We start from the raw sequence: 27,494 nt of genomic DNA, 5'->3' as shown, positions 1-27,494 counted from the left end.
CTTCAGCTCAGGTCATGACCTCACAGTTCATGAGGTCCGAGCCCTGCTGACAGCTCAGAGCCTGGAGCCTGCTTCAGAATCTGTGTCTCCCTCTCTCTCTGCCCCTCCCCCGCTCACACTCAGTGTATGTGTGAGTCTCTCTCAAAAATAAACAAACACTTAAAAAAACTTTTTTAAAAATTGACCAACCTTAAAAAGCAAATCATGAACCCAAAATTTAAACACCCTGCTAACTGCTACTCTATAGGTTGGCTATACCTGCACTCTCCACACTCTACAACCTCTATAATTTGCAAAAACCTTCAGTAGAAATTTTCTTCCTGTTTCCTATTTTGCAAATTTTAAAATATTATATTACATTCATTTTTTAATGTTATAAAGAAAAATAAACTTACCTAAAGTCTGCAGAATTATGCTTTCTAATATCACCAGATCTTGAACTTGTTGCAGGTAAGCCTGCAGGTGAGAAGATAGATAAATTATTCCCCAAAAAGGCACAATATATGAAGTGTAAACAATTCTAACACCCCTTCCAGGGAAACCAAAGCAACAAAAGGCAGGAATGGAGTTAGGAGGTAGAGTAGGAAATAAAATAGAATCCTTGTATCTATTCAGCACAAATTCTCCTCTTAAAAGAAGAAAAAAAGTAGTATACTGAGATATAACACTTTATTGATAACTGGCTACAGAAAAGGCACCAGAGATTTGGCTCACTTTCAAGAATAATATTTGTGATGTAGACACAGATAATTAAAAATACATCTTTTTCTTTTTTTTTTTTTTTTTTTTTTTTTTTTTTTTTATTTATTTTTGGGACAGAGAGAGACAGAGCATGAACGGGGGAGGGGCAGAGAGAGAGGGAGACACAGAATCGGAAACAGGCTCCAGGCTCCGAGCCATCAGCCCAGAGCCTGACGCGGGGCTCGAACTCACGGACCGCGAGATCGTGACCTGGCTGAAGTCGGACGCTTAACCGACTGCGCCACCCAGGCGCCCCAAAATACATCTTTTTCAACATCACCAAAATACATCTGTAGATCCTTCCTATAGTACTATAGGCAATATCAAACATTTGACTACTGATAAACCTTTGAGGTAGATTTCTAAAAATTATAAGAAGAGTTCAAAGGAAAAGGGAATAAACTAACAGAAAAAAACTCTCTCAGATTTGTACCAGCCAATACTATAGCCACTATCCACACATGGCTACTAAGCACTTAAAATGTAGCTAAATTTAAATGTGTAATAGAATATACACCAAATTTTGAAGACTTAATTTTAAAAAATGATGCAAATTACCTCAATAATGTTTTAATATTGATTTTATGCTGATATGATATTTGGTGTTAAATTATATAAAATCATTAAAATTTCTTCTTTTAAATGAACATTCCATTTTTTAAATGAAGATTTTAAATCAAATTCAATGAAATGTCAAAAATTTTTAATTACACATGACTCCCATTATATTTCTATTGGAAAGGAATGGTCTAGACCTCTAGGAAAATGAGACTGAGGAAGGAGTTAGATCTATATACTGTAGTGAACTTTCCACTTTATGATCCTGAGGAAGTCCAGTAAGGACTTAAACTATGCCAGTTCTCCTCTCCATATAGTGAAGAAAATACCTTCTAAGATTCATCATCTCATGTGAGCACTGGGTGTTGTATGGAAACCAATTTGACAATAAATTATACTTACAAAAAAAAAAAAAAAAGAAAGAAAAGAAAAAAAAAGATTCATCATCTCATGAGGAATAGAAACTCAAGTGAGGGGCACCTGGATGGTTCAGTCAGTTACGCATCCGATTTTGGCTCAGGTCATGATGTCACGGTTCCTGAGTTTGAGCCCCACATTGGGCTCTGTGCTGACAGCTCAGAGCCTGGAAACGGCTTTGGTTTCTGTGCCTCCCTCTCCCTCTCTGCCCCTCCGCCCCTCCTCTGCTCATATGCAGTCTCTCTCTGTCTCTCAAAAATAAATAAACATTAAAAAAATTTAAAAAAAAAAAAAAAAAAAGAAACTCAGGTGAGAAGTTATATAAATACACTTTAAAGGGAAAAAAGTGAGAATTATTTTTTGTTTTACTTTGTTAAAATAAAATTTTGTTTTATTTGGTCAGTTCTATGGACCAGTGTTATTTACTAGTCTAAAGCCAAAAAAAAAAAAAAAAAAATGTCCAGGGCAATATAAGTCTTTCAAGAAGAGCTACTGCTGTACCCAGAGAAAATGATGTCAAGACACTGCAAAACAATTCACATCATTAGGGGCTATTATCAAAATAAAAAGAACCCTCTCAAAAATTACTTTCTCCAATATGAGCAAAACATGCAAATTTATTTGATAAAGGATGACTCATGCATCCATTGTAAGAGACGGAAGTAATCTAGCAACAGAAACCCATAGTTTAAATACTTACAAATGGTCAGACCTCAAAATTTCTCACAACTCATAACTCTCCAACAAGACTTTAAGTTTATTTATTTTGAGAAAGCGAGAGAGCACACTCTAGAGAGAGCACACAAGAAGGGGAGGGGCAGGGAAATAAGAAGAGAGAAGTTTCTAGATAGGTTCCGTGCTGCCAGTGCAGAGCCCAACATGAGGCTTGAACTCACCAACTGTGAGATCATAACCTAAGCCAAAACCAAGAGTTGGACACTCAACCATCTGGCCACCCAGGCACCCCCCGCACCCCAAACAGACTACTAAAGCCAGGACAGAGTTTCCCCTCTTTAAAAAATGGAGGGTAAAAAAAAGCTATGTGCACATGCATAGGACAAAGGTCTGATGAATATATACTGGAATTATAATCAGTAATATCTTGCTAAGAGGAAGGAAGATGAGCTTTAACTTTTACTTCAAATGATTCTTAAATGTTTGGATTTTTTTTTTTCCATGTTTATTTTTGAGAAAGTGCACCATCAGGGGAGGGACACAGAGAGAGGGAGCCGGAAGATCCGAAGCAGGCTCTGCAGTGACAGCAGAGAGCCTGATGCAAGGGCTTGAATTAAGAACTGCAAGGTCATGACCTGAGCGGAAGCCAGTCGCTTAACCAACTGAGCCACACGGGCGCCCCAAATGTTTGGGTTCTTTCATAACAAGCATATAAATCTTTTGTAATTTCTTTAGAAGTTAAAAAAAAAAAGTAACAGGACTCATTTTTTTAAGAATTCACAACAAAAACATATTTGTAAGAGTACTATTCACAATATTATACTGGTAAAAAGTTGGAAATTATGTTAGCAGAGAATGAATGATTATGTATGTACATAAGGAAATAAATTATCTCAACATTTAAAGAAAATGGAGAATAAGATGGGAAAATATTTGGGGGGCACCTGGGTGGGTCAGTCGGTTAAGTGACCACCTCTTGTTTCGGTTCAGGTCATGATCTCATGGTTTGGAAGTTTGAGCCTCGTGCCAGTCCTTATGCTGACAGTGTAGAGCCTGCTTGGGATTCTCTTTCTCCCTCTCCCTCTGCCCCAATCTCTCACTCTCTCAAAATAAATAAACTTAAAAAATATATATTAAAAAAAGAAAATATCTGGGATAATAATAAGTGAAAAAGACATACAAAATATGTACGTGTGTGGCTATTCATAGAAAAGCAGCTGGAAATAATGATTCACCTACATATCCGTGGTTCAAATTATATCTAAATAATATATTTTCTTTCTGTTTTCCTGTGTTTTCCAATTTTACTATAATGTATACAATTAACTTTTGCCATAACGTTTCTGATTTTTTGTAAAGGAAAACACTGAAAGTTTAACAGCCCCCATTTAGACTTCAGCAAATCAAAGTAACAAAATTAAATCATCATCAAAATAAAGAAAAACAGATATGTGTAATTAATCCCTTACCTCACTCCTAGTATCAGGAAGTGATTCCTGTGGATGGAGACAAGCATGTGCTACCTTGATGACGTGTTCCAATTTTTTTGGTTGCTCCTCCACTTTAGCTGCTAGAAATAAGGCCGCTGGAGCCACAGACTGGATGGAGAGAAAATAAATCGTATTTATTCCTAGATCGAAGGAGATCTAAAAAAGAACTAAGTCTCAAACCAAGTTCTTGGCCTGCCTCAACTTCATCACTTCTTGTTAATGCCTTTTCTTCTACTTAAAATGTCCTCCCCTCTCCTACCCATTAATTCACATCCACTCCTGAAAACCAATCCTTCAACAAACTAAATACCTAATGCAAGAAACTACTAGGTGTAAATAGTTGGCTTTTCATTTAAAATGAAATTCTTTCTTTAAGTTTATATCATAGCCCTCTGTATACTTTTTTTTAAAAGGAGTACACTGAAAGTAAATAGTGGTCGCCAGGAGCTAGAAGAGAAGAATGGGAGTGACCACTAATGCTTAAGAAGTTTCTTTCTGGGGTGATATAAATGTTGTGGAATTAGATCATGGTGAAGGTTGCACACCTTTGTGTGTTAACTGTACACTTTAAAACCAGCTAATCATACACTTTAAAGGATAAATTTTATTTTATGTGAATTATCTCAAGTACACTTACGTATGAGGGAGCACAAATCTCAAGGGAATTCAAAGAATATTATTACATTCAAAAGGCTATACAAAGAAAGCACTTAGGGGGGCGCCTGGGTGGCGCAGTCGGTTAAGCGTCCGACTTCAGCCAGGTCACGATCTCGCGGTCCGTGAGTTCGAGCCCCGCGTCAGGCTCTGGGCTGATGGCTCGGAGCCTGGAGCCTGTTTCTGATTCTGTGTCTCCCTCTCTCTCTGCCCCTCCCCCGTTCATGCTCTGTCTCTCTCTGTCCCAAAAATAAATAAAAAACGTTGAAAAAAAAATTTAAAAAAAAAAAAAAAAAAAAAAAAAGAAAGCACTTAGGGAGGGAAAGAATCTCAAGCCAACACACAAGTAGACAACAAATTCAGTCACTAAACAATATAAGAGATTAGAGCAATAGGACATAAGTGTAGCCTGGTAGTGATCTAGAAAACCTCAGGAAGAATTCTTCTGAATCTTAACAAGAATACTTCAATGAATCAAAGATGGAAATGGCAAGAGACAGGAGTCAAAGAAATACAATAAATAATTTTTTATACAACTTAAATATCCACTTTACTGAGTAGAACTGACAAGCATTCTAATACTTATTTGTATCCCTGCTATCTGCTACTTTGCTAGAAGAGATTTTTATCCACAAATTCAATTCACAGTAACAATTCTCTTCCTTCATATTTGTATGGAGCCCTATTTGTATGCAGCAAGCTCCATATACATACATTCCTAGACCTTAGGATAAGCACAGCAGAACCAGAGGAAAATTGTCATGAACAAGATGTGGGGAATCAGAGCAGGAAGCACACTAAACTGAGTAGGTGACACAGATAACAGGATGTGGAACACAAAAGATCTTTAACAAGAGAGTGACACTAGGGGCGCCTGGATGGTTCAGTTGGTTAAGGTCCAATTTCGGGCTCAGGTCATGATCTCATGGTTTGTGGCATCAAGTCCAGTGTCGGGCTCTGCGCTGGCAGTGGGGAGCCTGCTTGGAATTCTCGGTCTCTCTCTCTCTCTGCCCCGCCCCCTTCACATGCATGTGCGCACGCTTTCTCTCTCTCTCTCAAAAATAAATAAAATGAACATTAAAAAAACAACACACAAAAGAGTGACGCTAAAGACTTTAGGGAAAAAAAATGTATAGTTTAAGAAACATTTAGAAAGATATCTTTGGTCCCAGGAGGGACCGAAAGGAAGAAAGAATGAAATGCATTAAAAGGTAATTTAAAAAAAAAATTAATAATCCAGGTATTAAAAAATAAAGTTTAGAGTAGGAACTAGCAATACAAATAAGGAGGGGAAAAAAAACACAGGCATGATTTTAGAAAATTAATAGGATTTCACTAAATGTATGTATTTGCACGCAGAAAAAAAAAATCCTAAAATGGTAACAGGGTTATCTCCAAACAGTGTAAGAATATCATCATTTCCTCCTTTACTCTCTGTCTTCTTTTAATTTTACGATGATGACTGCGCACCAATAGAGACATAAAAACAGTTAACACTATAAAAATTAACAGGACTTTATAACTGATTTGAAAAAAATGGAAAAGAACTACTTAATGACAATACTAAGATTCTAAGCCTACAACTTTGCCTTCAAAGAGCTAAAAATATATTTGAAAGGCAGAAACTAAAACATAGTATACTAACAATAACTAAGAAGGCAAGATAATAATGAAGTGACTACAAGAGATAAACTTTAATCTAACTTTTGTGCAGTCAACCATGTAAATACTCATTGTCCCTCATGGAATCACTTACCAAGCCAGTTTATCAAAACATTTTCCCATTAAAGGCAGTTTCTAAGAGGAATTCTTATACCAGGTAAGAGTTTAAGATTTTCTCCATTTTGTTTGACTTAAGTTTATTTATTTGAAAGAGACAAAGAGTGAGTGGGAGAAGGGCTGAGCAAGAGGAGAGAGTGAGAATCCCAAGCAGGCTCCGCACTGCCAGCGCAGAGCCTGATGCAGGGCTCGAACCCATGAACCGTGAGATCACGACCTGAGCCTAAGTCGGACGCTTAACCGACTGAGCCACCCAGGTGCTCCTACATTTTAAAAGAATAAAAACGCTGGGGCGCCTGGGTGGCTCAGTCGGTTAAGCGTCCTAACCGACTTCGGCTCAGGTCACGATCTCGCAGTCAGTGAGTTCCAGCCCCACCTCAGGCTCCATGCTGACAGCTCAGAGCCTGGAGCCTGCTTCCGATTCTGTGTCTCCCCCTCTCTCTGCTCCTCCTCCTGCTCGCACTCTGTCTCTGTCTCTCAAAAATGAATAAACATTAAAAAACATTAAAAAAAATAAAAATTAAAAAAATAAAAGAATAAAAATGCCACTTAATATTTGTTTGCTATGGTACAGGCATTTTGTAAATTAATTCATTTAAATCTTATTAATACTCTATGAGACAGGCACTGTTACTGACTCCAAAGAGATGAAAAAACTGAGGCCTATGTAACTTACCCAAAGCCATAGAACTAGTAAGCAGTGCAACAAAAATCCAAATCTAGACAGGTCTGACTCCAGAGCCCATCCTCTTAACCACTAAGTTTGACCCCTTACGGATTAGCTAATCAGAAGAAAATACACATAATCAAATCAGTTAGGTATCAAAATACAACACCCACATTTTACAATATATGAAATACAACATAAACACACATACCAAGTTGCTCACCACTAATTTTATATTCCCCCATTTGAAAATATTTAAAATAATACATATAGAAATTCAATTCATGAGGTTAAATTTCTTCTCAAAACGAGAGTAATGCAATGCCAGTATTTAAGTAAAAATAAATCTATTTAAGTAAAAATAAATCATTCAATCATGTTCACTAAAGAAATAAAACTTATTTCCATTGAAAGGCAACCTCTCTATCTTCCAGGGTGTTTGAAATATATTTTATCTTGATATAAGTGATGCAAAATACAATAATGCAAAAATTAATCAAGTTGCACACTTCAGATTTTTATGCTTTACTGTTCAACTTCAATAAATTTTTTTAAAAAACAAATGTTTAAAAAGCAAGAGCTCTAGGCTCCAAAACACTGAAAAATGAGAAAAGTACCCACAACATGTGAAATACAGCTGTAATACATAAGAGCTCATATAAATTAGGAAATCAGGATAAAAGCGGGACAAAGGGAATCAACAATTTTTAGTCAATTCTTCAATTTCATAAGAACAATGACCAAGAGGTGTAAGAAACTCAACTTCACTAACTGAAGAAATGTAAATTAAGAAAATAATTTAGGACTACCTCTATCTTGTTCACCACTGTATCCCAAGTGCTCAACAAGTAGTTAAAACTCGGTATTTCCTGATGTAATGAATAGAAGTTCTGATGTAATGAATAGAAGTTATTTGTGATGAAGCAGAAAAAAGGATCCTCTCTTACAGTGCTATAAACAATGCATACTGATATAATCTTTCAGTACGGCAAACTGGCACAATGAAACAATGTATACTGATATTATCTCAGTAGGGCAAACTGACATAAAAATTTTTCAAATGCAGTCTCCTGGACACAGCAATTTCACCTATAGGAATTTATATTAGAACAAGCACATAAGTCACATACTATGTATGTACCAATTTTATGTAACACTATTTGTAATTAATAAACTAGAAACAACCCAAATATCTACCAATAGGGAGCTGAAATAAATTATAGTAACTACACAAATAAATACTATGTGACCATTTAAAGTATAGTTGACCCTCAAAAACACATTGGGGGCACATTTGGGGTTTGGGGCACCTGGGTGGCCCAATGGGTTAAGCATCTGACTTCGGCTCAGGTCATGATCTCCCAGTTTGTGAGTTCAAGCCCTGTGTCAGGCTCTGTGCTCAGAGCCTAGAGCCTGTTTCAGATTCTATGTCTCCGCCTCTCTCTGCCCCTCCCCCATTCACACTCTGTCTCTTTCTCAAAAATAAACAAACATTAAAAAACAAAAAACAAAAAAACAAACAAAAAAACCCCACGGGTTTGAACTGTGTGGGTCCACTTATATGTGGGTTTTTTTCTATAAATATAGTCCAGTACTGTAAATGTATTTTCTCTTCCTCATGATTTTAGTATTTTCTTTTCTCCAGCATATTTTATTTGTAAGGATTATGGTATATATAACACACACAAAAAACGATGTGTTGACTGTGTTATTGGTAAGGCTTCTGGTCAACAGCAGGCTATTAGTAGTTAAGTGTTTGGAGATATGTAAGGATATGGTATATATAACACACACAAAAAACGATGTGTTGACTGTGTTATTGGTAAGGCTTCTGGTCAACAGCAGGCTATTAGTAGTTAAGTGTTTGGAGAATCAAAAGTTGTATGTGGATTTTTGACTATGTGGGGGTCAGTGCCCCATCCCCACCCTGTTCAAAAGTCAACTGTAATGAAAAACCAATACAAAAAGATAGAATATACTGTTAACTGATAAAAGCAACTCGCATAAGAGTATAGTAAGAAATGATTTTTTTACTAGAAATAAATACTAGTATATTTATAAAAAAATGTCCAAGACCCGAAATGACAAAACATTTATCAGTGGTTACCTCCGGAGGGTGGGATTACAAAGGAGCTTTCACTTTCCACGTTATACATGTCTTTCTTTCCTACTTTTTTTTAAGTTTATTCATTTATTTTGAGAGAGAGGGAGAGTGTGCGAGTGGGGAAGAGGCAGGGAGAGAGAATCCCAACAGACTCTACACTGCCAGCAGTGAGCCTAATGTGGGGCTTGATCTCATGAACTGTGAGACCATGACCTGAAATCAAGAGTCAGACCCTTAACCGACTGAGTCACCTAGGCACCCCTACATTATACATTTCTATATTAATTTTTACCATAAGTATTTATTACCTTTGTAATGGTAAAAAAAAAATAATAACATGAAAAATGCATGGCAGCTTGACTGGACAAATATCAATGCTACAATAATGTATGATGTGCTTTATAATTTTTCAACTTATCACAAGTAAACTCTTAAAAATTAAGATATTAAAAGGTGATATTTTTGATCTGTTAATTTTCAAATGTGCCTAAAATCAATTCTCTAGAGAGAAACAACAATCCCAAATTTAAAGTCACTGGATTTTGGGAAAGGTCGTGTCATCCACTAGAGTCTCTCCATATTGAATAATTATCAAGTCATATTCATTCAAATTTACTGAAGGTGCTTTGGAGGATATACAGAAAAATGAGTCTCTGTCCTTGCTAAGCGTATAATACATAGGAAATAAGGAAAAAATATACTTTACCATAATAAAAGAGAAGACATTTAGAAAACTTTTAGAATTGGCAAGACAGCTATGGACTTTGTCTTCAAATTTCATTCTTTATCCGCACTGCCTTCTATTCTAGAACTATCAGATACCCTCAATAAATGCTTTTCTCTGTCTTAGTTTGCTCCTTGCAATCAGAGGTAGGGCATGGTTGCAGGTAAAAGTTCTACTGATAGGACAAAGCCAAGCTGACTGGATAATTGGCAAAAATTCGGAACACTTAATCCACAGATCCAAAGGGTTTCCTGTGAGTATGCCAATATCTTACAGGAGCAATATCTAGCTTCACAGATTCTCTTTCTATGGCATTAAAAAAAAAAAAAGAGGTCAAAGCTATCATCCTAAGGACAAGTCTTGAAAACTTTTCCACAAAACATAACCTTTCTTTAAAAAAAGATGAAATATTTGACTCACAAATCCATACGAAGTATTCATCAGGTTTAACCCTATTACCTTGTGATTTTATTAAACAAATATAGTCTTACCTGCAACTGGGAAATCACTATGCACTCGCTTCCAAGTCACTTATAATAATGTTAAATAGGACCATTTCAGGTATCAAAACTGAAAATAGCACTATTTACAATTCTGTCCAGAAAAAAAAAATCCCTTTATTACTATTATTTTCTTTTTCCTGTCTTAAAAGTCACCCCCCAGTCATCACATAATGTGCCTTCCCTTCCCAACTGGTCACTGAATCATTTACGTTCACCTGTTTTCCTGTGACTATATTGTTATTTAGTATTTCAAAAATTACACTGAAATTAAGCATTGTTTCCCCTTTAATGCTCCTCTCCCATCCCCAAAATGCTAAGTTTAAGTGTTCAATAATCTTTTTATAGAGAATCCACCTATTCTAAGGATACACTAAGCCTACCAAATAACTACCTAAGCAGGAAAATTGGAAGAACTGGATTCAGTGTGGCACATAATGATCCCATTCAAATCCCAGTTCACCAACAAAGATCACAAACACACACACATGTTGGAATCAATCACGAAAGGATTACACATACAAAAAAAGACTTACATTTCGATGGAACTGTGTAAAGGACTGAATCATGTAGAATCGATGCATGTATACTATAGCAGTGTTGATAGTCAATTGTGAGCTAAAATGTTCGTTAAGGCCCCAAAACAGACTGGCAGCACGATTCCCGAAAATACAACCTGTATATCCTCCCAAAAGGACCATGCAGCCATGCACAATACATGCTTCTAAAGGAAAATCATACATAATTTTCCAAATTAAAGAGCAAATCTGTTTTCCTTCACCAAGTTATTAACCACCAATTGACACCTAACATAATGCCTTACATACATACAACAGATATTCAATATAACACTATGCTAAATTGATACACAAGCAAGCTTCTTAGCACGTGGGGATCAAGAAGGATATAAAAAATTTACGTAAGACCTAAACCAGTCACTTGCCTCCTGAAAATCTTGCAGTGGTAATCCATTAGCTCAGGGTATCTCTTCACATGACTTACAACATTACACCTTCCGTAATCCGGCCCCTAGGTATGGCTCCACTATCTCCTCACCTTCTGACCTCTAGAAATTAACTTTCCACTCCCACTTGTCTCTGGCAACTAATAAGCCTTTTCATATGGTGATCCCTTGGACCAGAAACACTATGGAATGACTTTATATTCATTCACTGACAAGAAAAAAACTTAAATGCCTTTACTTCTAAAGCCCTCAGAAGACAATGTGGGTTGTTATTCAGAGAAAAGGTCGTCATCCCATGACGTCAACAACCTTAACAACAACACACATATAAAAAAGGATTAGATGTATGGAAACAGAATTTAAAACAAAAAAAAAAAAAGCTTAACTCAGTACTGAACTGATGCTTAGGAAACAAAATGGATATCTGCAACAAAGAGGACACTTCTTTTGAGAGGAGCACAACTTTAAGACACAAACATTACAGCCAGCAACACACTTAATCCACTCAGAAACACACTTAACCCAACACACTTAATCCACCCAGAAATAATTTTCCACTCTCAGACTTTAAAACTATATACGCTTTATCTGTTACAAAATGAGTATATTTTCTAACAAAAATACTTCAAGTGAAATAAGTCATTAAGTTACCTGATCTTTGAAATGCAAAGAAAATACACATTAGAACTCTGAGTAATTTAAAAACCCAACATTTGTAAGTGCTTATTTATATGCTTTTTTAAAACATTAGATCCTTGGGTCTGTATCCTTACGAACAGAAACTGACATCCTTCTTTCCTCTGGAATTCTATAGTTTTAACAGTAGCTACCATTTGAAAATCTAAATACCACGCATTGTGTTGGGCACAGAAACTACATGCAAGGGGTAACACTCCATTTTACAGACGAGAAAACCAAGAATTTGACAAGTTTCCTAAACAGCTAGTAATTGGGAGGAACGGATTTTGAACCTAAGCTGGGGCATTAATTCTAGGTCACCCTTTCTTTATAAGCCCTTCAGGTCTTGAATTTCTCAAAACTCTCTTTAAACACTAAGTTCAAGAGGCAGCCATCAACAGGGAAACCTCTACCAAACCCTTAGGGCATAGCGGAAAAGTACAATCTGAAAGTCACCAGACCAAGAGACCACAACACAACGAAAAGGGACTAGGAAAGGCTGGTTAAAACACAAAACTGCGAAGGATACGAATTCCCAGCAAGGCTGATGGCACTGGTGAGCGAGCGGGAAATTAACTCCGCTTCGCTTCCCTCGCGCAAACACTGAATTTGAGGCTGCCCCAACGCAGGTTCTACCACCTCGACATTCAGCCCCTGCCTACCCTGTTCCCTCTTCCGTCCCTGACATAGCCTGAGGCCTGGACGCCCGAGCTAGGCGGGTCTGACTCCAAGGCCGGAGGCCTAGGCCGCAAGGATACACGTTAAGACGTTGTCCCATGTCCTGGAGCAGATTGGCCGCCTGCTGGCGAGAAGAAAGTTCTTTATCTGGGTCCAGGCCAAAACGACGGGACGGGCTGTTTTCCAGCTGTTCTCGAGTAAAATACCACCGTTTGTTGTTGTTCTTCCTCTCTCCCTCCATAGTGCTTCAACCAGAAGGCAGCGGCGGAGGCTGCAAGCACTTCCCAGCGTCACCTAAGCGGCGACACACATCCGCTGTGCGGGGGCAACCGCGACGTGACGAACTTCCGCTGGAGGATGGACTGCTAGGTTGTGACAGGCTTCCGCAAAGAAGAACTAGATCAGGGGTCTACTTCCGGAATGGACCTCACGACAGCCTGTAGCCGAATTAACAGCCAGTAGGCAACCAGGAAAGACCTTGAGTCTAGGACGCAGGCGCCAGTCATGTGACCCCTGGGGGTAGGGTGGGGTTAGAAGTTCTCGTTTGAAACCCCATCTCCTCCCGCGAGATCTGGGTTTAGCCTTGGCGTGGTGGAAGAAGTGGCGGGGTAACTGCTGTGGCGGGCGTAGGCGCCCGCCCACGCGCCCCTCGGTGGTTCTTCAGAGAATTTCGTTTGTGGTGGAGGTGGAGGTATAAAAATGGTGTCGATTCTGAACTTGACAGAAAACAGGTGAGACTGTCGAAAACTGAAGAAAGTAATCAAAAAGAGTGACCCTATCATATGTCGTAATATAAAGCAACAAGAAAGCTGTTACGTTGTTGGTAACAGTGTAAACCATTTACAAAGCCGCTTTACAACATTTATCCAAAGCCTTGAAAAAATTCCTATCCCTTGCTACAGTGATTCAACATAAGGGAATGAAATGAAATGAATAGTGTTAATGAATTTAGCGATTATGGGGCGCCTGGGTGGCTCAGTTAGTTAAGCTTCGGACTTCAGCTCAGGTCATACATGATCTCACAGTTCGGGAGTTCAAGCCTTGGGTGGGGCTCTCTCAGCACAGAGCCGACTTCCATCCTCTGTTCCTCTCTCTGCCCTTCCTCCCTCTCAAATTTTTTTTTTTTTAATTTAGTGATTGCTATGTTCCAGGCGCACTATTGACTCTTCATTTAAAAGGCCCAATATCACTACCAAGAGATAGTAGTACTTCAGTCCTCGTTTGGCGGACGAATGAACTAAAACTCCTTCATTGTGGAAAGCTTCCACCTCCACATAACACACGCACAAGTTTGTAAGTCCTTGTCCTCCGTCGAGATACACTCCAGCTGAACGCACGGGCAAGATACTTAGCCTCTTTGTGCCTCTCGTATAAATGGAAATGGTAATAATAGTACCTACAGGTTGTGAGAAGGATTAAATGAAGCTATAATTAGTTAAAAGCTTTGTGATAGTACCTGGATCATAGGAACATAGAAAACATTGATTAGATGTTATCATAGTGTTTATTATATTAAAATTGAGGGCAAGGACAATGCCTTCTTCATCTTTGTGTCCATAGCACTTACCTAGTGCAGTCCTGGCCCTAGTAGTCAATAAATATTTGTCAAATATTTGCTCACAACACCCTACAATAAAGAAACGGACTCGGGGAGATTAAGTAGTTTGCCCTACACTACACTGCTTATAAGTGTAGGTTTTTAAATCAAATCTAATGCCATAATTCTTTCCATTCTAGTAAACTGTATTCTTGCTTTTCTAAAACACTCAATTTGCCTTAATTAAATTGGTATAGATTTAGATCCTTTGTCTTTTATAATATTTTGAGTTTCACCATTTTAGACGTGGCTGTTCTCACTCAGTTGGATTCTAATTCATTCTCAGAAGTATTTCCTTCCATTTCAGGCCCTTCTCTGCCATCTACTACCTACAGTTAGCATTAGCGACATTTTACTACAGAAAAACTGAGGTTCAGGAAGATTTAAGTGACTTATTTCAGGTTATAACATTTAAAAAATGTATGATTTCAAACTTCTGATATCACAGACTTGTTTCTTTTAGTAGAATAAGCATTTTTTCAATTATGTAGTCATTATATAATCTTTTAAACAGCCAAAATTATTTCTCCCAGAACCCTCTTGCCTGTTTCTCTGACCTGTGTTTGGTTCTCTATTTGATCCCTTGGACTAATGACTCCATTTTGAATTTGCTATCCTGGCTGAGTATACCAGTCTTCCAAGAAAAAGTTCTGCTAAGAAAAAGTTAGCAGTATCTGCTAAGCTCTAGGCAATGCAGGTGGTAATCAATGCCTTGCTACCCAGGCATACAGGAAATATGACAAAGGAAATATTCTTTGACTGAAGATAAATATTTGAAAGTAGGCAGCAATAATAATTGCTAAACATGAGTTTTGCATCAGGCCTGGATTCAAATCCCAGCTCTTTTTTGTTGTTGTTGTTAACCTTCAGCCATTTTTAAGTGTACTTAAAAATGTACATTCCATAGGGTCAACTGTAATCACATTGTTATGCAACTGGTCTCTACAACTTTTTCATTTAGCAGAACTGAAACTCCATACCTATTGAACAACTCCTCATTTCCCTCTCTTCACACCTCTGACAACCCCCATTCAATATTGTGCTTCTATGAGTTTGACTGCTTTAGCTATCTCCTATAAGTGGAATCATACAGTGTTTGTCTTTCTGTGACTGGCTTGTTTCACTTAGTGTAATGTCCTTAAAATTCCCAGCTGTTCTTTTAACTAGCTGTGTGATCTTAAATGTTATCTCTGGATCCTGACGGGACACCATCTGGCACATAGTAGGTATTCACTGCATGTTTATTGTCAAAATAATGTTAACCTTCAGGGCGTCTGGGTGGCTCAGTCAGTTAAGCATCCAACTTCAGCTAGGACGTCATCTCACGGTCCATGAGTTCAAGCCCCACCTTGGACTCTGAGCTGACAGATCAGAGCCTGGAGCCTGCTTCAGAGTTGGTGTGTGTGTGTGTCTGTCTCTCTTTGCCCCTCCCCCACTCATGCTCTGCCTCTCTCTCTCAAAAATAAGTAAAAACATTTAAAATTAAAAATAAATAAAAATAAATAAAAAATAATGTTAAACTTCACATAAGTTGCTCTGAAAGAACAATTGACAAAATCTTAAACCAGAGGAATTTTCCTTTTTTTCTCTTCTTTTTTTAATTTAAATAGGACCCTATTTCCTATAAATGAAACCCATCAAGCTACTCTTCCTCATAACTAGATTAATCTTGTTCTGAATGTAGGATTATACCATATCGCATGGTTTGATCTTATTTTGCATTGTGCTTACAAATGTCGTATTTCATCCACGTTGAACATTACCATCTACTACTGTTAAAACAGTTTCTTTCCAGGACCCCTGGGTGGCTCAGTCAGTTAGGTGACTCTTGATTTCGGCTCAGGTCAGTATCTCACAGTTCATGAGATTGAGCCCTGCATCAGACTCTGCACAGACAGCTCAGAGCCTGCTTGGGATTCTCTCTTTCTCTCTCTCTCTCTCTCTCTCCCTCTCTTAAACATTTAAAAAAGAAATTTCCCCCAAAAAATTTCTTTCTAACATTTGTATAGTCTCCAAATTAAAACATGAAAAGACGGTGTGCCATTTGTAACTGTTCCTAATTCCACATTCAGTTGATGTCACTCTGATAGCTTGAAATTGGCCATGGTGTGTGGGTGTTCTGGTAAATTATTAACAACTAGCTATCCAGAAAATAATTATATGTGTACATATATGTACATAAGTTTATACATAAACTTACCAACATAAAAGATGTGTAGCACACAATTTCTAAAAAATAGAGTATACAATCTTTATCATAAATTTTTTTTTAATGTTTATTTAAACATTAAATCAATGTTTATTGAGACAGAGAGACAGAGAGAAACAGAGCACAAGTTGGGGAAGGGCAGAAAGAGAGGGAGACACAGAACCCAAAGCAGGCTCCAGGCTCTGAGTTGTCAGCACAGAGCCCAACGCAGGTCTCAAACTCAGGAACCATGACATCAAGACCTGAGTTTAGGGGCGCCTGGGTGGCGCAGTCGGTTGAGCGTCCGACTTCAGCCAGGTCACGATCTCGCAGTCCGTGAGTTCGAGCCCCGCGTCGGGCTCTGGGCTGATGGCTCGGAGCCTGGAGCCTGTTTCCGATTCTGTGTCTCCCTCTCTCTGCACCTCCCCCGTTCATGCTCTGTCTGTCTCTCTCTGTCCCAAAAATAAATAAAAAACGTTGGAAAAAAAAAAATTAAAAAAAAAAAAAAAGACCTGAGTTTAACCGACCGAGTCACCCAGGCACGCCTACAATCTTTATCATAAATTTCTTATAGCCAGTTGATTCTCACAGAATACTTTAACCCACTTTTGCTGAATTCTTTTTTTTTTTTTTAATGTTTATTTATATTTGAAGGAGAGAAAGACAGAGCATGAGCGGGAAGGGGCAGAGAGAGACACAGAATCTGAAACAGGCTCCAAGCTCTGAGCTATCAGCACAGAGCCTGATGTGGGGCTCCAACTCACGAGCCATGAGATTATGACCTGAGCCAAAGTTGGCCACCCAACCGACTGAGCCACCCAGGCGCCTCCAGTTTTGCCAAATTCTTGTTTTAAGAACTAACCTGTGATTTCATTTGACAAATGAGAATAGTTTTGACTATTGGTTGACATTTTCGTTTATGTTAATCAATAAAATAAAAGTGAAACAATGAGACTTAATGTTGGAACTCCACTTATTTTCAGTGACTTGAGCAACATTTTTGCTGACTTGGATAATAGTTTTTGAAAATTTGAAGAATCTTTCAATTTTTTGAGCTATTGACAATTTAATGGCTATAGACATGATATACTTTTTTTATGTTTATTTTTTTAATATGTTTATTTTAGAGAGAGAAAGAGAGAGTGGGGCAGGGGCAGAGAGAGGGAAAGACAGAGGATCTGAAGTATGGTCTATGCCAACAGGAGAGAACCTGATGTAGGGCTCCAACTCATAAACCGTGAGATCATGACCTGAGCCAAAGTCAGAGGCTTAACCAACTGGGCCACCAAAGTGCCCCAACATGATACACTTTTAAACTTAATCTACATTAATTTATTCTCTTATCTCTTTCTTAAGTCTAGTCAACAAAATAAATAAATCAAGCTTTTGTTTGTAGCATTTGCCAATTCTGTATTGTAAATTCTCCCATTATGGCCAATTTCAGGCTACAAATATGACATCACTGAGCATGAAATTGGGAAGAGATGAACACACCATCACGTAGTATTTCCTCCGTATAGATAACAATAGACAGGGACTTCTGGTTTCCAATCTGATATGTAAAGAGCTTGGAAGTCATTGCCCCTGTTCTCATAACAACAAAAAAACATGAACAAACTGAAAATCAACAACCCTTGTTAGATCCAGCAGAGAACTGACATGACAGGGCAAACCTCCACTATAAAAACTAGAAAGACAGAATCAGAAGAGGCAGAACAGAAACTCATGACTTACTGGGAGCAAAAACTACTTTTGAAACCAGAAACTGATAGGAATACTTGGGCAGTTGACTAACTGCTGGAGATTGCACATAGGCTAGATTGAGAGATTGAAACAAAAACAACAACTCCTGAGGGCCCCCACATTTTCATGAGTTTTACCTCCAGGAGCCCCATAGGTCTTACTATGAAGATTGGAGAAAAATCCCCTCATCCTTCTGGCAGGGAGAGAGAAAAAATACTTGGAAATAGACCCAGAGCATTCAGTTCTCCTTAACAAAGGCCTGTCCTCAATGGTAGCTACTTAACAGAGCCTAACCAACATAGGAGAAGGAAAATAACCAACTCCAGCCTCCTCTAGCCTTCTGGTTTCACCTAAGATGGGGGCGGGGGAGGGGAATAAGTTAATAAGCATTTGTGAAGGTCAGTCCAGGGAGGACACAAACTCACTAAAATACTGAGACCTGATAGGATTATAAAACGCTTCCCCCCGGGGCACCTGGGTGGCTCAGTCAGGTTAAGCGGATGACTCTTGTTTTCGGCTCAGGTCATGATTTCACAGTTCATGAGTTCCAGCCCTGCATCAGGCTCGCCACTGACAGTGTGGAGCCTGCTTTGGATTCTCTTTCTCTCCCTCTCTCTTTGCCCTTCCCCTGCTCATGCTCTCTCTCTCAAAATAAATAAACTTAAAAAAAAAAAAAAAAAAACACTTCCCCAGCTTCCCCCTCTTATCAACACATCAGTAGATCTGTATAATAACAGGATTACAATGGAAGGAACTACAAATTCAGACCCTATTTAAGGAGTCTGTAGGTAAACCCAAAGATAACATGGGAGACAGAGACATCAGAGGAAATTTTAGCCTCTGACAGGTATAGCCATAGCAAACAGGAAATACCAGCCTAATTCCCAAACAGATAAATATAAAACCCCCATTCCTTTTACCCAATATGTCACATCTAACTTTCTACAAAAAGATTATAAGGCATACCAAAAGGCAAAAAGTACTGTTCAAGAGACAAAGCAAGCATCAGAACCAGACTTTTGATAATTTTGGAATTATCAAACTGGGAATTTAACTGACTAATATGCTAAGGACTCTAAAGGAAGAAGTGGACAACACGCAAGAAAGATGAGTAATGCAAGCAGGGAGATGAAAGCTAAGAATCAAAAGGGAATGTTAGAGGGGCGCCTGGGTGATTTAGTTGGTTGAGTGTCAGCTCTTGATGTCGGCTCAGGTCATGATCCCAGGGTCATGAATTCAAGTGCCACATCAGGCTCCATGCTCAGCATGGAGCATAGGATTCTCTATCTCCCTCTTTCCCTCTCTCCCACTCCTACTCTTTCTCTAAAAAAAAAAAAAAAAAAAAAAATTACAAAAGGATATATCACATAAAAAACACTGTAATAGGGTGCTTGGCTGGCTCACAGTCAGTAGACTTTTGATCTTAGAGTCATGAGTTAAAGCCCCATGTTAGGCCTAGAGCTTACTTCAGGAAAAAAAAAAAACAAAAAACAACTGAAGAACACTGTAAAGGAAATGAATGCCTTTGATGGGCTTATCAATACACTGGACACAACCAAGTAAAGAATCAGTGAGTTTAAAGATATGTCAATAGAAACTTCGCAAACTGAAAAGCAAAGAGAAAAAAGAATAAAAACAACAATATCTAGATACATATAAATAACTTCATAAGCCTATATATAATAGTACAATGTAGTATAGGAAGAGATGAGTTTTTAGTATCTATTTTATTTTTAATATCGTTTATTCAATTGTATGTTTAGATACTTTTTAATAGTGGCTTGTTTAACAACGAGCTTGCAAAATTCCTGAAAATTTAACAGGCAGCTAAAAACTAGTGTGAACTGATTGAGCGCTCTGCTTGAAATAGCTTAAAGACTCATCAGGAGTACCATATTTACATTAAAATACTGTCGTTTCCATCATATGCTAAACACTATACTGAGGAAATTGGCATGCATTATCTCATTTAATTCTCAATCTATGAAGTAGAATCTAATCTCAATTTAATTCTAAATCTATGAAGTAGATACCATTGCCATTTTTAAAAATAAAACAGAGGCTTAACCTATTCAAAGATCCCAAGAATATGGCAAAACTAATATTTGACCCCAGGTCTGTGCTCTTTCAACTCGCTGCCTTCTGAAACTTACAGTACACATAAGACTGGGACAAGAAAAAGAGTAACTGGCCCTTGATTCCTCCATTTTTCTGAAGTTATTTAGCCCACTCCCACTCCAGCTCTACATTGAACCCATAAATCCTGTCTCCTTAGATAAAGGGAATGTCAGTCATAGTAATTCTTCAGGGCATTACCATGGTTACCAAACACAAAGACCAGTGCTCCAGGGGCGCCTGGGTGGCGCAGTCGGTTAAGCGTCCGACTTCAGCCAGGTCACGATCTCGCGGTCCGTGAGTTCGAGCCCCGCGTCAGGCTCTGGGCTGATGGCTCGGAGCCTGGAGCCTGTTTCCGATTCTGTGTCTCCCTCTCTCTCTGCCCCTCCCCCGTTCATGCTCTGTCTCTCTCTGTCCCAAAAATAAATTAAAAACGTTGAAAAAAAAAATTTAAAAAAAAAAAAAAAACAAAGACCAGTGCTCCAGCCTGGACATTCCAGAAGAGGACAGGGAGGAGCTAAGATGGCCTTCTTCAACTTATATCTATTGGGATATCAAAATTCCTTTTGGAACAAGAAAAGGGACACAACTAAAGAAACAAGTAAGGGGAATACAGGGTGGAGGAGAAGAGCTGGTGGTAGATATAGAAGAGCTTCTTCTTAGCCGTTTCTTTTTCTACCTTGAGTTAGAGCTTTATCCCCCACAATTAACAATTACTCTATAGTTAAAATTATGGAGTAGGGAGATTATCCATTCAGCTTCCCTCTTCTGTCATTTAATATCCATGTTGAGACATTCAGTTTGTTCAACGGAATAAATGTATTCTTACTCATTTGTTCATTTAGTTAACATTTACTAAGTACAGTTTTGTGCCAGGCTTTATATTGGTGCCTGGGGTAACAAAGATGGATAGGAGGTCTCTGCCATAAAGTGGCTGCTGGATAAAGATAAATGTGCAAACAAAAAATTTGCAATATAGTGTATGAATAAATTAAATATAGAATGCTTTGGAACTACAAAAGAGGAAGTACCTGATACTATTGGATTTGAATGAGCACAAGAGAATCCTTTAGAGAATACTTCACACAGGAAATGCTCCCAGAACTGAGAGTTAAGAGATGATTGGAGGTCACCAAGTAGACAAGAAGGGAATATTGCACAAAGGAACAGAGACTTGAGAGAGAGCCATACTAAGTGAACTCCTTGGGTACAGATAAAGTGTAAAGAAGACAAGTGCTGAGAAGTAAGCCTTCAAAACTTGTCAGGGGCCAGAAAATGGAGGATGCTGTTAGCCATGCTAAGAATTTTAACTTTATAGGGAACCATTGAAGGATTTTTAATAGGCAGTGAGTAAATACCCAATTGTATTATCTTCACAATGCCTAGTAATGCCTAATACATAATACACTATGTATTATGCAAGAATACATAATACAATTAATAAATACTTGTAGGTAAATAAATTAATAAATGATATTTGGTCATCTCTAAAACAAGAATTTTTTTTTTAATTTTTTTTTTAACGTTTATTTATTTTTGAGACAGAGACACAGCATGAATGGGGGAGGGGCAGAGAGAGAGGGAGACACAGAATCGGAAGCAGGCTCCAGGCTCTGAGCCATCAGCCCAGAGCCCGACGCGGGGCTCGAACTCACGGACCATGAGATCGTGACCTGAGCTGAAGTCGGACGCTTAACCGACTGAGCCACCCAGGCGCCCTAAAACAAGAATTTAGAAGAGGCTTTGGAGGAAATGTGATAATTGGTTAAGGTCTTAAAAGATGAATTGTTTAAAAGCACAGAAATGGATGGGACAGGGCATTTCAGGAAAAATGGAGAACATATGTGAAGGAAATTAAGTGTAGGCAGGTAGTAAAGCAAAGTTTTATTGGGGTGAAGGGAGGGGGTGGGGTAAGTATAAAGCACAAAGTTAAGGTTGAGAGAGACTAATCCTGTATAGGCCTCTATTGGCACTCTCTTTCCTCTTTCTAATGATATCAGAAAAGCTCTGTTTTTACATACCCACCTTTCAGGTATGGTTTGTACAAAGGGTCCCACTGGTGAACTCTAGAAATTCCTTAATACCCCTACACCACCCCTCCCCCCCGGCCTCCACCCAGCTGTGTCCCAGCATTATGCCATGGGGCCGCCATTGTCTCCAAATAAGGAGCTCCTCACCCTCTCTCAGAGAAACACATTTGGCTTAAGCCATAAATTTTCTTTGTTCCAGGCCAAAAATAGGCCTCTCCTGGCTGCTTCAACCCTGCCTGCCCCTACTAGATGGGACTTCTCACCATTAAGGAAACTAAGCCCCAAGCCTAGGGTTTTTCTACCCAGTTCGCTACCTAAACTCCAGTAAATAAGACCTGGTATCAATCCAAAGAGGCCTGAGTCTCATTTCTGATTAATTTCATCGTAGGCTAGGCAGAAAAAAAAGACTTCACTTTATAAAACTGAAGTCCCCTATGGGGTAATAGAGATGTATTCTGATATCATCTGCTTACCCAATATTTTTCATTCCAGTGGCAGACTATCAGAGGCTGTAGGCTTAGCCAAATTGTTGGCTTAAACTGTAAGGTTAGAAGGAAGACTGGACAGGAGTGCCTGGGTGGCTCAGTTGAGTATCCAGCTTCATCTCAGGTCATGATCTCATAGTTATGAGTTCGAGCCCCACATCAGGCTTGCTGCTGTCAGCTTAGAGCCTTCTTCGGATCCTCTGTCCCCATCTCTCTGCCCCTCCCCCAATCTCTCTCTCTCTCTCTCTCTCTCTCTCTCTCTCAAAAATAAATATTAAAAAAAATTTTTTAAAAAGTAAGACTGTACATCAGCTTTGTCACCCCTACAAGTTGTTTCCCCCTCCCCCCTCAATTTTACACCCTCATGCATGATTCCATTTAATTCTCTCAACATGCCTGCGAGGTAGGTATTACTATTCTCTTCTTATCAATAAGGAAACAGGCCCAAGGAGGTTATTAACTTATTTACCCAAGATCAGTGATAGAGCCGAAATTTGATTCCAAATTGTCAAACACATATTGCTCATATGTGGATTTTTTTTTACAAATATGCTACAACAAAAGAAAATTACAGAAAATTATACAGGTCTTTTGCTGTGAGCAGGCAACTGTACAAATGATTGATGATCAGCCTTTCTAGGAAAATCTGTTAACTCCTAAACCCTGAGTATGAATGGCAGGTGGGCTCGCTGTTCTCTAACAGGTGGTTCTCAAGATTGCCAGAAGCCTACCATTCACTGGAGCTGAATGTAACTTTTTGCTCAGCTAATGTCCAGAATTGTTGATTTGGGAACTCTTCAATGGAGTCAATGCCTTATAACCTTCTCTCATAGCCCCTGGGCAACTTCCCAAAAAGTTACAGTTCTCCACCCTCAAAGTGGTGTTCTGCAAGCATGGGGAAAAGTAACTGGGTGGGTTCTTTCTCTCTTTTTGTCTCTCTCTCATACGCACAGAGTCATTATTATGTGGTCTCTTATATGCAGATATCAAAACAATAGTTTGATGTTTCCTGTGCTTAAAACTCAAACTTTGCTGGAGTTATTGATGAAACCCAGTGATATAAGTCTATCCACATTCTATTACTCCATAGAAAACTAGGATGTTTCAGTTCTGTGACAAGAATTTAGTGAAATCACCATTTGGCAAGGTAACTAGTTACCACTGATTCCATCCTTCCAGGAGGCACGTTAAACTAATTGTGGTCCATATAACCCTGGAGTGTGGCTAACCTAATCCATAAACTCCTGACCACCAACTACAGATCCCTGGTATAAACCTGCCAGTATATGTCAAGCTAGCAAGCTTAGATCAATTAATAAATACTATATAATACAAGTTGAATATAATTACAGTTGATCTTTGAACAATGTAGGGGTTAGGGCCACTAATCCCCCACATAGTAAAAAATCTGCATGTAACTTTGGACTCCCCCAAAACTTAACTACTAACAGCCTATTGTTGACCAGAAGCTTTACCAAGAACATAAACTGTCCAGTTAACACATATTTTGTAAATTTATTATATACTGTGTTCTTATAGTCAATGTAGGAAAGAGGAAATGTTAAGAAAATCATAAGAGAAAATATATTTGTATATATTTTGTTGTAGTATATTTATGACCAAAAAAAATCCACATATAAGTGGACCTATGCAGTTTAAGCCTGTGTTGTTCAAGGGTCAGTTGTACAGTAGACTCTTCTGGACAAATAGTTGGTCAAAGATTACATTGTAGATTGGGAAATCAAGAAAAGATACATACCTTATACATTTTAGTTTCACTTAATATGTGTAACTGTAGATTCACCAATTTTTTTGACATGGTGCCAATTCCATTTCTTTGAAATTGTGTCCATTGATGACTGTCATGCCTTTCTTTGCCCCTGCAATGTATCATCTATAATTTTTTTTTTAACCTTTATTTCTATTTGAGAAAAGAGAGAGATAGAGCATGAGCAGGGGAGGAACAGAGAAAGGGGGAGCCACAGAATCTGAAGCAGGCTCTAGGCTCCGAGCTGTCAGCAGAGAGTCTGATGCAGGGCTCGAACCCACGAACGGTGAGATCATGCATGACCTGAGCCGAAGTTGGACGCTTAACCAACTGAGCCACTCAGGTGCCCCTCATTTGGGTCTTTTTAAAGTGGAGTCAGGCATTTGCAAATTTTATGATTTTTATGATATTCTTCAAACCTTTTAGTTATCTTCTTCATGTGTAATCAGAAATACTTAAAAGTTATCTTTGTAATTCTTTTTCAGAGTAATATTATGGGGCACCTGGGTGGCTCAGTCAGTTGAGCGTCCAACTCTTGATTTTAGCTCAGGTCATGATCCCAGGGTCGTGGATCAAGCCCTGCATCGGATTCCGCACTGAGTGTAAACCTGCTTAAGATTCTTTCTCTCTCCCTCTGCCCCTCTCCCCTGCCTGTGCATGCTCTCTCTCTAAAAATTAAAAACTAAAACAAAAAAGTAATGGTGCTAAAAGTTTACAATGAAAAATAAGAATCCCCTACTCTACCCTCTCACCTCCAGTCTCCAGAGACAAATTTTGAACTCTTCCAGTTGTTTCTTTGGTACTTAACCTTCCTACTTTTAAAGAATATGCTTTTATGGTATGTATTGATTTATCCATTTTTGGCTATGATATATTGCTTTCCTGTTATGATAGTTGAGAATTTAGCTTTCTTATACCATATACCCCGTGCTTCTCTTCTCCCATCCCGGTTTTTCCAATATAGTTATGTCACAGTTTTAGGTTTGCCGTAGGCAAAATTCTCAGAATGACCCTCAATGAATCTTACCTTTGTATAATCCCCTCCCCTTTGAGTGTGGGTGGAACCTCTGAATATGATGGATAACACTCCATGATTGTTACTTTATATGGAGAAAGGGAGATTATCTGAGTGGGCCTAACCTAATTATACAAGCCCTTTCAAAGCAGAGTGTTTCCTCCAGTTACCAGCAAAAGAGGAATTCAGAGATTAGAAGCACGAGCGGAATTTGACACATCATTGCTGGTTTTGAAAATGGAGGGGGCCGCATGCCAAAGAATGTGGGTGGCATTTAGGAGCTGAGAGTGGTCTGGCTGACAGTCAGCAAGGCTGAGCCCTATAACCACAAGAAACTGAATTCTGCCAACAACCTGAATGAGCCTGAAAGTGTATTCTTTTTTGGAGCCTCACATAAGACCCCAGCCCAGCCAACAACTTAATTTTGGCCTGGTGAAACTAAGCAGAGGACCCAGTCAAGCCTGCCCAGACTTCTGACTTCTAGGACTGCAAAGTAATAAATTTCATAATGATGGAATTTGCTGTAGGTCTTTTTTCATTCATTGCAGTAGATACTTCATGAACCTTTTCAATCCGGAAATTTGTGCCCTTCATTTCTTTTAATTTTTTTATTAAAAAATTTTTCTAATGTTTCTTTATAATTGAGAAACAGAAGAGAGACAGAGCACAAGTAGGGGAGGGGCAGAGAGAAGGGGAGACACAGAATCTGAAGCAGGCTCCAGGCTCTGAGGTGTCAGCACAGAGCCCAACGTGGGGCTCGAACCCACAAACCACAAGATCATGACCTGAGCCCAAGTCGGATGCTTAACCGACTGAGCCACCCAGGTGCTCCTGTGCCCTTCATTTCTGGGAAACTGTCTTTTATTAATTCTCTATTTTCTCTCTTCCCTCTTTTTGGAACTTCCATTTGTCAACTATAAATTCTTCTGAGCTGAGGGGCACCTGGGTGCCCCAGTTGGTTGAGTATCTAACTCATGATTTTGGCTCAGGTCATGATCCCAGTGTCATGGGATTGAGCCCCACTTCGGGCTCTGTGCTGAGCCTGGAGCCTGCTTAAGATTCTGCCTCCCCCCCCAAAAAAAAGTAAATTAAAAAAATTAAAACAAAAAACCTTCTAAGCTGATTCTCTAACTCACTAATCATTCTCTTTATTTTCTTTGGGTTTTTAAAAATGCATTCCTTGGGAGATTCCCCAACTTTATCTTCCAACTTTCTGTGTTAATTATCTATTCTATGTAACAAAGTATCCTAAAACAGAGGCTTAACAAACATTTATTACCTCACTGTTTCTGTGACTCAGGGATCCAAGGAGCAACTTAGCTAGGTAGTTCTAGCTCAGGGTTTCTCATGTGGTTGAAAACAGGATGTCAGCAGGGGCTGCAGTCATCTGATGGCTATAGGCCTCAGTTCCTCTCTGGCTGTTGACAAGACACCTCAGTTTCTCACCACATGGGCCTCTCCATAAGCTGCTGCAGTGTTCTCACGTGGGAGGTAACTGCAGAGCAGGTGATCCAAGAGAGTAAGGAAGCCACAATGCCTTTTTATGACCTAGTCTCAGAAGTGACTATCACTTCCACCTTATTCTTTTTGTTAGAAGAAAGTCACTAAATGCAGCCCATGCTTAAGGGGAGGGGAAATAAGCTCTACTTCTTGAAGAAATAGTGAAGAAGTTGTGGACATATGTGGAAAACACCACACCTTTGTATCAGAACATTTTATCTTGGTTACTATATTTAAGTTCCAAGGGCCATTTTTGGTTATCTGGCTTTCCTTGTGCATATCTTTTCTCTTTTCTTCATGGATATTATACTTTATTTGAAATTCTGTTCCCTGCATTAGCTCCATCTCCTCTGAGTTATTTTTCCTATGACCTTTTTTTTTCTCCTTGATGACTCTTGTCAAACAATTCATGATCCTTGGCTCT

General features: G+C 38.8%; 2 protein-coding genes across 5 annotated transcripts in view; one reads left to right on the top strand and one right to left on the bottom strand.

Annotated features, from left to right (window-relative positions):
• The window catches only part of CCNT1 (cyclin T1), a 45,832-nt gene extending 21,175 nt beyond the window's left edge, over positions 1-24,657 (bottom strand). Inside the window, exons 1-5 of one of the 2 annotated variants that reach the window (XR_009265739.1) lie at positions 24,547-24,657; positions 12,710-14,025; positions 10,846-10,927; positions 3,861-3,989; positions 396-456 (exon numbers count right to left, since the gene is read on the bottom strand). Coding sequence is in view for 1 of the 2 variants with exons in the window: in XM_058742952.1 (XP_058598935.1) it covers positions 396-456; positions 3,861-3,989; positions 10,846-10,927; positions 12,710-12,870 (433 nt within the window). In the remaining variant the exon portion in view is untranslated. Of the gene's footprint in view, positions 1-395; positions 457-3,860; positions 3,990-10,845; positions 10,928-12,709; positions 14,026-24,546 lie in introns of those variants that run through there. The other variant, XM_058742952.1, reaches the window with a different exon arrangement.
• SPMIP11 (sperm microtubule inner protein 11) overlaps positions 20,742-27,494 on the top strand; it is a 28,136-nt gene continuing 21,383 nt past the window's right edge. Inside the window, exon 1 of one of the 3 annotated variants that reach the window (XM_058742954.1) lies at positions 20,742-20,873. In XM_058742954.1, the coding sequence (XP_058598937.1) occupies positions 20,795-20,873 (79 nt within the window). In that variant the 5' untranslated portion in view covers positions 20,742-20,794. Of the gene's footprint in view, positions 20,874-27,004; positions 27,090-27,494 lie in introns of those variants that run through there. The other 2 variants (XM_058742953.1, XM_058742955.1) reach the window with 2 other exon arrangements.

The sequence above is a fragment of the Neofelis nebulosa genome, chromosome 8, assembly GCF_028018385.1.
Source record: "Neofelis nebulosa isolate mNeoNeb1 chromosome 8, mNeoNeb1.pri, whole genome shotgun sequence".
NCBI lineage: Eukaryota > Metazoa > Chordata > Mammalia > Carnivora > Felidae > Neofelis > Neofelis nebulosa.
Note: the sequence above shows the minus strand (reverse complement) of the source record. Positions and strands in the feature narration are given on the sequence as shown.